The sequence below is a fragment of the Natator depressus genome, chromosome 3 (assembly GCF_965152275.1).
Source record: "Natator depressus isolate rNatDep1 chromosome 3, rNatDep2.hap1, whole genome shotgun sequence".
Taxonomy (NCBI): Eukaryota; Metazoa; Chordata; order Testudines; family Cheloniidae; genus Natator; species Natator depressus.
In genome coordinates, this window is record NC_134236.1 from 95154323 (window position 1) to 95167216 (window position 12894).

General features: G+C 42.2%; 1 protein-coding gene across 25 annotated transcripts in view; it reads right to left on the reverse strand.

The window, feature by feature from the left end:
• Window positions 1–12894, reverse strand: part of TRDN (triadin) — a 303373-nt gene that overhangs the window by 217142 nt on the left and 73337 nt on the right. For all 25 annotated transcript variants that reach the window (XM_074948360.1, XM_074948348.1, XM_074948350.1 and 22 more), the window contains exon 6: window positions 445–501. In XM_074948360.1, the coding sequence (XP_074804461.1) occupies window positions 445–501 (57 nt within the window). The remainder of the gene's footprint in view (window positions 1–444; window positions 502–12894) is intronic.

Genomic DNA, 12894 nt, shown 5'->3' on the forward strand with positions numbered 1-12894 from the left:
TGCAGAATCTGAACAGGACTTTTCTGGCTGCCAGGGAACACTGTGGTGATGGCCGTAAGAACTGAGAGTAGGACAACTGTCTTTCCTGTAACATAGTATAGGATCTTGTCATTAAAAACTGAATTTTAATACATATATAAACAGAGATCAAATCAAGGCTGCCTGGGCAATTTTTATTTTGACAATTTTTAAACTTCTGAGTGCTTGACTATGCAACCCTAATGTTCTTTTAATGTAGGTTTTTATGTAATTATATTTAGAGACAGATGAATAGGTAGACTGGGACCTACTGGGGTCAAGGGGTATGTCTTTATATGTGGCCATACAATGCATAGTTCAATAAGGCCCTAATCCTGATTAGGAACTTCCTGAATGCTCCTGCAATATACTATAATTTTAATAAATATGTTATCTATTACAAACACATATATAAATAGTAATTACCTTTTGGTGCTGGTTTTTCAAGTTTTTCTTGTCTGTCAGGCTTGTCTTTACGAATTTCTGGAAAGAACACAATTAATAGTTTATTTATTGGGAAGGGGAAACTCTCAAATAGCAATAAAGAAAATAAATTATAATAAAAATAACAAATAAATTATAAAGATATGTTAAAGATTCATGGATCTCTAAGCTGTATATTTGGAATCATATGTGACAAAATTCTGGCCCTATACAAAGCATTATTCTCAGTGTGTATTATTGTTTCTATAATTCATAGCTTTTTATTCATTCCTAAGCGTAGAAAAAAAGTATATTCTTGTTTTAAAAAAGATCTTCCTGCCATTAACTATTATGGATTCTACACTGTAAATACCTTGCAAAAGGTCACACTTAATATTAAGTGCCTACAATAAGGATTCAGTTTTAAATATAGTAATACAGTTATCAATTGTTTTGTTTATATGTAAAACTATATAAAAATACATAAAGAGTTATTGAATTTCAATAAAAATGTTCTTACTAAGCATTTGTGATTATATTTAATAAACATTGAATAATTACTGAAACTAAATAAACACCTTAGATTGATCAAGACAGACATTTCATGTTAAATATGAATTCCATTCACTTAGGTGTATATTTAAAATTCAAGTTCCTTTGGGGAGAGAATGTAGTTTTTTTGTATTTTGGATAGGCCCGGGACACCATTAACATTGGAATAACAGGTAATAATGCTTAGATTTTATAACATATAATAGAGATAAGTTTCCAGAATTGAGGGTCAGAGCCCATAGCAATGACTAATCATATAATATTATACCATAATGGGCAAACTTTACTGATTAATTTAAATTAACTGATTGCCTGGGACTTGTTTTGATTGAAAGAGTGAAATGCAGTGATAGGAAATTCCAAGAATGCAGCTGTATCAAAATGTTTAACTGGTCTGTCTTCAAGTAACTTTTAAAAACTGCAATTAATGTTGAATGGTTGATTATGGTATTCTAATTTATACATCCCAATCAGGACAGGCTATACTACATTTTACCTCACTTCTCTATAATAACTCAATGTACAGATCCTAGAATTATTCCAACACTATCAAATCCTTAAAATCATGGGCAGCTTGTTATTGTACCTGTCTTGCCCACACGAAAACAAACACAAATTCAGAAATACCTCACAACATTACCTTTTGTGTGCTTTCCAGTATTTACACTGGAATATCTCCTTCCCCAAAATCGGCATCTTCCACTTTTTTGGAGGGCTTGTATAACCCAAATAACAAAGCACAGCCCTGTTCCACAGTCTACATCGTAGGTGCTGAGTCTGTGGGTTCTCCAGGGCTCAAACACCCACAGGAAAAAATAGACAGTGCTCTGCAACCACCAGCCACAGGTGTTCAGCAGGGCCTTGGGGCTGTCCGCCGATCAGCTGTTCAGTGGCTGACGGGAGGCACTTGGGGGAGGGTGGAGAGGAACCAGTGGCGGGTGGGTGGGGGGGCCTTGTGGGAGGGGGCTGAGAGCAGCGAGTGAGGGGCAGGCGGGGGAAATCTGGGGGAGGGGGCAGAGCAGGGTGAGAAGAGGCTGAGAGAGGGCGGAGCCTCAGGGAAGGGGTGGAGTGGGGTGGGGCCTCCATCAGGAAAAATAAGAGTCAGCACCTATGGTCTACATAATTTAGAAGTTAACTTATTTAGGAACTGGACTGGAGAATGCTTGTGTAAAACCGACAGACCCTGGTTGTCGGCATGTGGGATCGAACCTGGGACCTCAGTGCATGAGCCTCTACTGCATGAGCTAAAAGCCATTTGGCTCTTAGCTAAGGCTGTAAAGCAGACTCATTAATCACTCTCTCTCTCAGTGCCACTAGATGGGACAGAACACCACACCCAGGAGGTGTGTGGATTACACTTGCTTGTCTTAATGTTTTAGCAATTGTCTGCTCTCCTGTCAGCCCACAAAATACTGTGCCATTTCTTCTGTAGAAAATTTCATCTGTGACTTTGGTACTATACTAGTGCCATAGGCCTTATACTTGATTTAATCTCATGTATCAAAAATACAGTCATGGCAAACAAAGAACATTTATATTATACAGACTTTAAAAACAGATCTCCCCCTCCCGCCAAAAATCAAGGTTCCGGTTGCTAACATTTGGGAAAAAATAACAAGTGATATCAAAGTGGACATTTGGTAAACCCATTAAGACTATGTAGACTGTCTGCATTAGTGTAATATGAGCACACCTCCTGGAATGTGAAACTGATATCAGACACTAGACCAAATTAATCCCTGATGTGAGCAGGTGCAGCTCCTACTAAAGTCAATGGGAGGTGCATCCCCTTACTTAAGGGCTAGGTTTGGCTTTCTTGTTTCCAATTACAAGATCACTCACCACAAAATTAATCCAACAGAGACAGAGAAAAAACATACTGCATCTACTGGACAGTAAGGGCCCAATCTACTGCTCTCTGAAGTCGGTGGGAGTCTTCCCATTGTCTTCAATAGACACTGGTTCAGGACATAAAATCATGTGCATTGCTTAATAGGGTAAATGGGAAAGATAAATTTCTATATTCCATTAACAGATTGATCAGCTGCACAGATTTGTCCACAGACTGCTGAGAATCAATACCTATCCGTCAATTTCAAGCAGTATTTGCTATCTAAAATACAGTTTGTGCCAGGTTTAGAAAAAAGCATAATAGTGTTATATCACCAGTCTCTACTGCCTTCAAATCAGCACTCATTCTTTCTGCAAAGAGGTAAAAATACCTATTAAAGAGTAGCAGAGGCCTAGATATGCATCATTACCACTCATCAATGCAGAGTAAGAAGAAAAACTGGCCATAAGATCCCAATGACCCTGTACTTCCCGTCTTCATATGTAGAGCATTTTGGTTGTTCTATAGGCCTCCAAATTCTGACTACAAAGAAATCACCCAATTTATAGACTCCTGTTACAACTGAGTTTGGTTTGTTTTCTTCCTGCAATTATATCAGTATTTTTCTCCCAGTCACTGCTATTGTCGACAAGTTTTACACATGGCTTCTAGTGCATTCTAACATATGCTTTTTTGGCTCTGTTTTTACAGTTCTTTTGATAATTTAATGTACATGAAAGATGTTAATGGACACCATTAGAGACATGGAATCTTTGAATCTATCCACAAATTAAGGACAACAGGGACAGAAGGTATTTAACTTTCTCCACACAGTCTCATCACTGTCTCTCAGTCCTCACATGTAGGGACTATCTCTAGTCATGAGAGGATACAAAGGATGAACTACCCCATCATGTTTACAGAAGAAAAAAATTATAAGTTAAAGTAACACCCACCCTAATTTAACTTACATCTTCTTGCTTTTGTGATTGCTCCTCAGCATGTTAGACCAAGTGAGACTTCCTTACGTGTACAGGATTGTCTACACTGGACCTTTTTTTCTCAAATTAACAAAAAGTAGGCAACACACTGATAAAGTCTAGTGCAGACAATTCCCCAAAAGTTGTTTCCAAGATATATTTATGCTTTTCCCTAAGCTAAGTCTAGTGTAGATATACTCAAGGAGAGCAATGGGGATCCACAAAGAGACTTAGGCATTGCAGTGCTTAGAAAATTGCTGGAACACCACAAACCTGACTTAGGTGCCTAGTCTCCCTATAAAATGCACAGGCAGAGATAGGCTTCTAAGGTTACGTCTACACTACAAGCTAGGGATCTGGTTCCCAGCTCATGTAGACATACTCATGCTAGCTCTCATCTAGGCTAGCATGCTAAAAAGAGCAGTGTAGCCACAGTAACACGGGCAGCGGTAGCATGGGCTAGCCACCTTCAGGACATACCCACAGAGCTCAGGTGAGTTGGCCTTGGGGTGGCTAGCCTACGCTGCTGCTTGCTGTGCCTGAAGTACTACTATTTTTAGCTCAATGCAAGCTATCATGAGGATAGCAAACTGGGAATCACTCCCCTAGTTCCTAGTGCAGATGTAGCTTAAGAATGGAATCCACAAAAGCAGGACACTAGGCGGGGAGCCGCGTAAGCCAGACAATGGGAGATGCTGATGAGAGGGATGTATCCTAAGCCCCACCTCTCTCATGGAGACACATAGGTCCAGGCTGCAGGGAGGCACCTCTGTTTGCATGCAATCCACAGCCAGGAACTCCTCTCCTGGAGTCAGACAGTTTAGGCACCTACGCCATTTCTTGCAAGAATAAGTTAGGTACCTGCCTAACTCCACCTACACCAGCCAGGAGCAGAGGTAATGACACCCTTATAACCTTTAGCCTAATGGTTAGGGTATTCAATCTGGACATGGAAGATCCCAGTTTAAATTCCCTCTCTGACTGATAAAGAGAAGGAATGTGAACAGAGACCTCCCACCTCTCAGGTGAGTGTTCTAACCCAGTATTTTGCAGCCTGGGGGATCACAAACCCCAGGGGCCTTGCAAGTGCATGGCCAGCATGACCCCATGCCACATGGGGCCCCATGAAGCTAATTTACATGCTTGAGCCCCCCACAGTGGGGCTTGGGGCTGTCAGTCCCAGCTAGCCAGGCTGTGATCCCCTCAATGGCCGGGCTCCAGGTTGTGAGCTCTGGGAAGCAGGGCTCGAGCTGTCAGCCCTGCAGTGGGGTTCAGACTGTCAGCCCCCATGAGGCAAGGCAAGGCGAGGTGAAGCTTGAGCAGCAGCTCAACCCCCCCCCCCCACAGTGGGACTCAGGCTTCAGTCCCAGGTAATCAGGCTCGGGCTTCAGTCCTGGCAGCAGGATTTTGGCTTCAGGCAGCAGGGGCTTAGGGAGGAAGCACCACCTCCACCCCCTGACTCACCTCAGGAGGCCACCCAGCCTGTGGGTCAACACACCTCGGCGCCCAATACTGGCTCCATCTCCGAAGATCTTCACATGTGCCTTCTGTGAGGCCCCAGCAAGTTGAAGGCTGGCCCTGCTTCAAGCAAACATATAACTTCACAGAACCACGTGCTGCTTCCTGTCCAGACAGCGTTGTTGTTCTTCGTGGCTAGCAAGTAGTACTGTATGCACATTTTTCAGCGAGGCCTTCTTGTGCAATGGATACATTTTTAAAGAGAGCTCAACCAAGTACTTCACAGAATGAAGGAGTAAAGAAGATGAAGTGCAGAAAATACAATTCCAGCTCTTCAATGTACGGTTTTACAGCAATTGAAAATAAACCTTATTGTGTTGTGGGTAGTGAAGTGCTAAGTGCTGAAAGCATGAAACCTTCTAAATTAATTCGGCATTTGGAAAGTAAACATCCATAATTAAAGAACAAGCCTCTTGAGTTCTTTAAGAGAAAACTGAACAGCTTGAAAAGACAGCAAACACTGATTTGGAATACAAGTAATGACAGTAAGAATGCTCTTGAAGATTCATATCTCGTGTCCCTTCTCATATTACCCAAACACGTAAGAAACATACAATAGCTGAGAATCTCATACTTCCTGTTGGCATTAGCTGTGCTTACCAACCTGCTCGGCCATGAAGAGGCAGATAAGCTTAAAGCTATTCCTTTATCAAAGATACTGTTTCGAGGCGTATTAAGGAAATGGCTGGTGACATTCATGAGCAGTTGAAAGAAAAGTTAAAACTATGTTTAGTTTGATGAATCAACAGACGTTTCAGGCTTAGCACAGTTCTTAGCTTTCGTTCAATATAATTCAGATGCTACCATTGAGGAAAACGTGCTCTTCTGTAAACCACTGCCTAGCCACACAACTAGTGAATGTCTATTTAACCTGTTTGTTGAAGCTACCAAATATATTGAAATAGACTGGGGAAAACATATTGCTCTATGCAATGATGGTGCCAAATCAATGACTGGCAAGAACAGCGGGCTTGTTTCGAGATGAGAAACCATTATGCCTCATGCCATTTGGACCCATTGCTTTTTACATCGGCAAGCACTCACTGCAAAAGGAATGCCTTCTGAGTTGTGTCAGGTGCTTGACGAGTCTGTAAAAGTTGTTAATTTCATAAGAAGTCGGCCTCTATCAGCTTGCCTGTTTGCAGTTTTATGTGTGAAATAGGTGCACTTCATAAAATTCTTCTCTTGCACACTGAAGTGAGAGGGCTTTCATGGGGGAAAGCGTTAAGCAGACTTTTTGAATTGCGAGCTGAAGTATGTGTGTTCCTACAGGATCTCGGGTCTCCTTTTGCTAAATCGTTCAGTGACCCACCATGGCTTCTTCAGTCAACTTACTTAGCAGTCATGTGAATGAGTTGAATATGAGTTTTCAAGGACCACACAAAAACATAATTGTGTTGAGAGACAAGGAAAGAAGCTTCTTTGGAAAGAAATTTGGAGCCTGGTCTGTTCAGCTTCAGAGTGAAAACTTCAAGTAATTTCCTCTGAGATGTGAGTACATGAAACTGATTGCTGATGACAAGAGTGTGGACATTAAACAATTAAAACCATTATGATTGAACATATATTTAAACTTAATAAGCAGCTCCGGGATTACTTCCCACCTGACGATGAAGAACTTGGCAGGAAGTGAATAATTAATTCGTTCAACAAAAGAGTAGTTGAGTCTGTCGAACTCACAGGGAGCCTGCAAGATAACTGGTCGAGCTTTCATCTGATAAAATGCTTCAGTGTTCATTTCCTTCAAAAGACATGTGCATATTTTGGATGGCACAGAAGCATAAGTTTCTCAAATTTGTAACTGAAGCTTTGAAAGTTTTAATCCTGTTCACAACGTCATATTTATGTGAATTGTGATTCCCATCGATGGTTGCAATAAAGAAAAGCAACTAAATAAATAATCTGTGGAGAATGACCTGCTGCTGAGTGTCTTTAATTCAACCCACCATAAAAATTTAGCTGGTATAAAAGAAGCACAAGTGTTTCATTGAAGGACTCTGTAAGACTTGTCATTTGTAAAAAGTGAATTTATAGTTTCTTTCTATGTAAAAATAAACTTTGTCTGGCACACGCATTTGTTTTCTAACCTTCAATTATTTGCATAGGTTTTAAATATTAGTTTATTAACACTAGTGGGCCAGTATTATTCATAATTTACTTAATGCCATTTAAGGTATGGGGTCACAATTTTTTCAAGTCTTAGTATGGGGGGGGAGTCCCAATTTTTTTTTTTAAGTTCAAAGGGGATCGCCAGCACAAAAAAGTTGAGAAACACTGCCCTACACTATGGGACACTCTCATGTGGATCTCTGTCTCTCTTCTTGAAGCTTCTCCACTTTAATTAAATATTATATGGGCCACAGAAAGTGTGAGAATGCTTTGTAGCCCAGTGGTTAAGGCACTCACCTGAGAAGCAGTAGACCCTATCCAAATCCTTTCTGCTCATCAAGAAAAAAGAGGAATTGAACCAGGTCTCCACATCCCAGGTGAGTACCCTAACCCAGTGTTTCCCAAACAGCAGGCCCGGACCTACCAGTGGTTCACGGGAAATTCTAGAAGGGTTGCTGGATTAACCCGTCATTGTTCAAACATACATGTCTCCCAGCCCGGTGCAGAGGGGAAGCCCCAGGGCAAGGAGAGCCAGTTGGAGAGCAAACCCACCCTTCAGAGGCAGTAGGATTGTCAACCCTCCCGGTTTCACTGGGAGTTTCCAGGAATCAGGCTCTAACTCCCAGAAGCTACTGAAGCCAAACTGGGAGATTTTAGGTACCAAAATTCTGGCAGTGCAGCAGAGCCACACCTCCTCCCACACCCCAACCCCCTGTCCCTGCCCGGTGAAAGTGAGTGAGGGTGAGGGAGAGCGAACAATGGAGGGAAGGGGGATGGAATGAGCAGGGTGGGGCCTCAGAGAACGGGAAGGGCAGGGTGCAGGGCAGGGGTGTTTGTGTGATCAGACAGTTAGCAACCCTAAGCAGCGGCTTCTGAACTATGGGGCTGGGCCCAGCTCCACACACTAAGTATTGTGACCTGGTGCACAGGGCCACAGTACCACTCAGGTTTAGCCCAGCCACTCCCTCTATCATGAGGAAGAGGTGGCCAAGCCAAATCTGAGTGTCACTGTGACCTGTATGCCAGGTCTCAATGCCTGAAATTGGAAGGCAGGCCCAGTCGTGCAGGACAGGACAGGACAGGACTATGGGGTGACTGCTAGTCAGGCTCACTCTCCAACTTCTCCCTCTCAGCCGTCCATTCAGGACCTCCCCTCCACACCAGGATAAGATTAGAGTTGTAAAGGATGCATGTACGTAATGGTGGTTCACAAAAAGAGATGAAACACAGCTGGTGGGTCATCTTAGTAAAAACTTTCTGAACCACTGCCCTAAGCACTAGGCTAGAAGTTAAGGGAGGTCCCCTCCTCTCCCTGGTCATTTTGTGTGGAGTTAGGCAACCTCTGAGCATGACTACCTGACAGGGCCCTGAAGGGAAGATAGGCATTCCTCCACCTAGCTCCCCCCAGTTTGTGGTTGCTCTGGGGCTTAGGCCTTTGAGATAGGAATTTGGATCCCTACAGTAAGGCACCAGTGCGCACACCCAGAGGCAGGAAGTTATATGCCCAGGGAACATTTACAGCACAAATTAAGATACCAATGACCACATTGCACTTTAAGCAGGGGGCGGGGGGATTTTTCTGGCTGGCCAAATGAAGGGAACAGTGCTTTATGCCCAGGCGGTGGGAGAGAGGTCAAACTGATGCAAAAGGGGAAAAGAGGCCAGTGTTTAAAAGGGGCAGCCCTGTGTGTGAAGCCCCATTTTACACAGAGCAGGCAGAGGCAGCACCCACCTTCCCTCCCCTTTAGGTGTTGAAATACCAGGTTTGGTAAGACCTGCTATGGGCATTGCATTAGCCACCCCTTTTTTCAAGGGGGGCTGAGAAGGAATTTTTCCCTTACCACCAGATTGACCTTCGCCATAGTGGGTTAGGAAAAGCTTTGTTGACTTGTGGCATGAAGAGCGGTAGACTGTATGTCACAACTCATGATGTAAGTGTAGGGCAGATGTCCAGTGCAGGTACTCCATAGAGAAGGGATACAGTGACCAGATATATGGCTTGGTTCAGGACTTAAAAAGGAGGTGTTGGTTAAAGGAATGGAGCTGAGGGGCAGTGGGGTTAGGGCTCCTATGAATGGTACAGCAGTGAACCAACTCCCCTTTCTTATAGCCCACCTTAACCCTCCTACAAGGCAGGTGGATGGCAAGGTCCAAGGACTGGGTTGGCTGGGGTACCTGGATGGAAAAAGTGGGCAGTGGCAGAAGCCCCCTAAGTGGTTATTGAATGAACTTGGGGTTACCTGCACTGTGCATTTTTATCTGCCAGATAGTCCCATCTAATGATAAAGTCGCAACCTGTTAAAACCACATCAAACGTCTCCTGTCCTTTTTTCGGTATAGTTGGACAAGTGAGTTTAGACACCTACAGGGTTAGGCAGCAGCTGAATGGGGCAGTTGTGGATTACAGCAGTGCCTAAAACTGGGCCATACGAGCCTAAATCCTTTGTAGATCTGAGCCAGCATGTGTACGTAGCTCTAGAGCAGTGTAAGGAGAGCATATTTTACGTAGCTTCACATAGCATTTCTGAATCAGGCCCATAGACTGATAAATTTTATGCTATTAGCAGAATCATGCACACAGGTTCAAACATTGCGGACTGTTAGGAGATCCTCAACTGGTGTAAACTACCATAGCTCCACTGACTTCAAATTATTCAAATACATTGCTTGCCTCCCCATCCCATCCCTGTCAAAATCCAAGGAAATTCTTGTGTTTCAGATATAGTCTTTGTTTGGTTTTCCCCTTGTAATGGTTTAAGTGGATCACACAGTAATTTATTTCAAAAATGTTCATATACCCAATATGGTAAATACAGCAGATAACCTAAATTGACCCCATGACATATCGGAGGCAGATCCAATCTGACATGAATATTTCTGAACAAACTATTTAACTGAGATAACTCCCAACCAGAAACATTCAAGATTTCTGAATGGATTATCTAACCTACAGCAACGCTTACGACACAACATATCATGCAAAGTCCTTAAAGAAATTGAATATATAAAATACACTCTGAACTTGCAAAATTTGCCTTCACTAGGATTTTTTCCTTAATCTCTGTAGGCAGTTGGAGCCAGCAGAAAATATGACACTCTAGAATACATTATTTCTGCACATTACAAGTTAAATGTTACCAGCAGAAACAAGTATACGATCTATGTTGATTGAATTTGATTAATTTACAAGCCATAAAATGGTAACAGCTAACTAACTCCAAATATTTAAAATAGCGAAACATCGGATTTTTCTATTGAGGATTTTTTCTCTGCCGTTTTGATACTCTGTGTCTTCCCTTTATGACAAATAGTTTTAATTTTCTAGTAATCACATCATATCTTATTTCTGAGTTGACAAAGCAGCTGTAATATCATAGAAGACTTACATGGCCAGTTTAAAGCACACAATTTATCTCTATCAATGTGACATACTGTTAATAAATCCTAAATATTATGAATTCATGTTGAGAAAAATGACAGAATCAAGCAGCAGCAAGGATAATCTTTGTCACCAAGGCAACCATCCTGATTCTTGATGAGATGGCAGCACAGTTTATTAAATTATTGCAAAGGAATATGTATTTTAAAAGATTTATTTCATTGTTAGGTTTTTCTAGTTATCAAGCAGGCTTTAAAAATGATCATTTTCCCCATGTTGCTAGCTTTTAGAAGGGACAAAGAGTTTATTTCCTAAAATGTGGGCACTGCTTGACTTATCTAGCATTCTGAGGATATACAGAACATGCAGTACAATTGTTTTAAATGCCTCCGAGAAGAAAAGCTAGCAGCCTGCTCGCCAACCATTTGCAAACTCTGACAGGAGCTACATTCACTGACTATATTGTTAGGAGGTCTGCACAGCTGTATGCTGTTGACCCAAAAGAAGCTGATAGTCTGATGACAGTCAGATTTACATGGGCTAAATCTGCAGCTTGATTGAAAATCCCTGCTGAACAAGCAGTTTTGGAAGCTCTGCTTCTCCTCCCTCCTTGCTTCCTCCCCACCCAGCCTTTACCATGTTAATTTTCTTTATCAAGAGTTTACAGTGTCTGCTAACAGCCCTGCTCTCCCTGTGCACTACAAAGACCAAGCATTAGTAAGAGGAGGGAGGGGGAAAGAGAAGTAAATTATAGTTTCCTGAAGCACTTTATACTAGAGGTGCCCTCTCAGCACAGTTCAGCCTCACATTAGTATGAATAAAGACCCATAGCCTCTTCATGATGAGGCAGGAGGAGGTTTTTACTCTTCCATCAACAAATGGTTCATTTCCTGTCTGCTTATTTTACTGTGCTCTTGTTTGGCTGCTCACTGTTAATAAGTATTCAGTTGTAATAATGTGCATTATGGTACCACCTAAAGGACCAAACTGAGGACAGGGCCCATTGTGTTAGGCACTGTACCTGCACACAGTGAGAGACTGTCCCTTCTCCAAAGAGCTTACAATGTAAACCAAACAAACAAAAACAAAGAAGAAGAATATGGTTGAAAGGAAATATTATTGTTCCCATTTCCTAAATAGGGAGCTTTATGATTAAATGACTTACCTGTGGTCACACAGGAAACCAATATCAGAGCTGGTGACTGAACTCTGATCCCCTGAAGCCTAGTCTGGTCCCTTAACCACCATCTCTCTGCTTTAATATTAGCCAGTCACTCTGAGAGTGAATTGGGGTTTTAATATCAACAATTGTTTTAAATTTCATCAGTAGAGATTGGATTGATTTTAAGGGGTTATATTTGTATGTGTCTTTTGCTGAGTAAACTATACCAACTGATCCTGGTTTCAGGCTGTGTTTGTTCTCCCCCCATACCTTTTGCTATACAAAACAAAAATGCTTTTACAGGCAGTGAGAGTAAACATTTTGGCCCAGATCTACAAAGGTGTTTAGGCTCCTAACTTCCACTGAAATCAATGGAAGTTAGGAGCTTAAACATCTTTGTGGATCTGGTCCTTTGAGTTTTTAAAACCTTCAGTTTCTCAAAAATGTACATATGTGAAAAGGGGAATGGACCCCACCCAAAGGGCCTGCTAAAATTAGGGTTAATTACTCTGCCTCCTGCAGCCAGAAGCCCTATAGCTGCTGCCCACAACTAAGCTGGACTATATCCCTGCTGGTTTATCTAGCCTACCTAGCATCAGGTGCATGATTAACCTGGCAAGTTGCTGGGGGTGTAAACGAACCACAAAGCGAGAGCTGGAATGAGCTGGGTTAGGAGCTTCAGAGAGGTCATTTTTAACTTGCTCTTAGACATTGTCTTTATAGAGAATTGTAGTCAATTCTCCCCTTGTTAGTCTCCTTAGCAGACATTCAAAACTGTACAGCTGTGGTCTAGCTCTACTGTAGGTGGAAGAGGCTGGTTAGGATGAAAGCTATTTTAATCGGGGGGTAGGGGGGAAATATTTTGTACAAAAGACTCATTCCCAACAAAATGTTAACATTTCATGGAGCCACAGTCTATGCA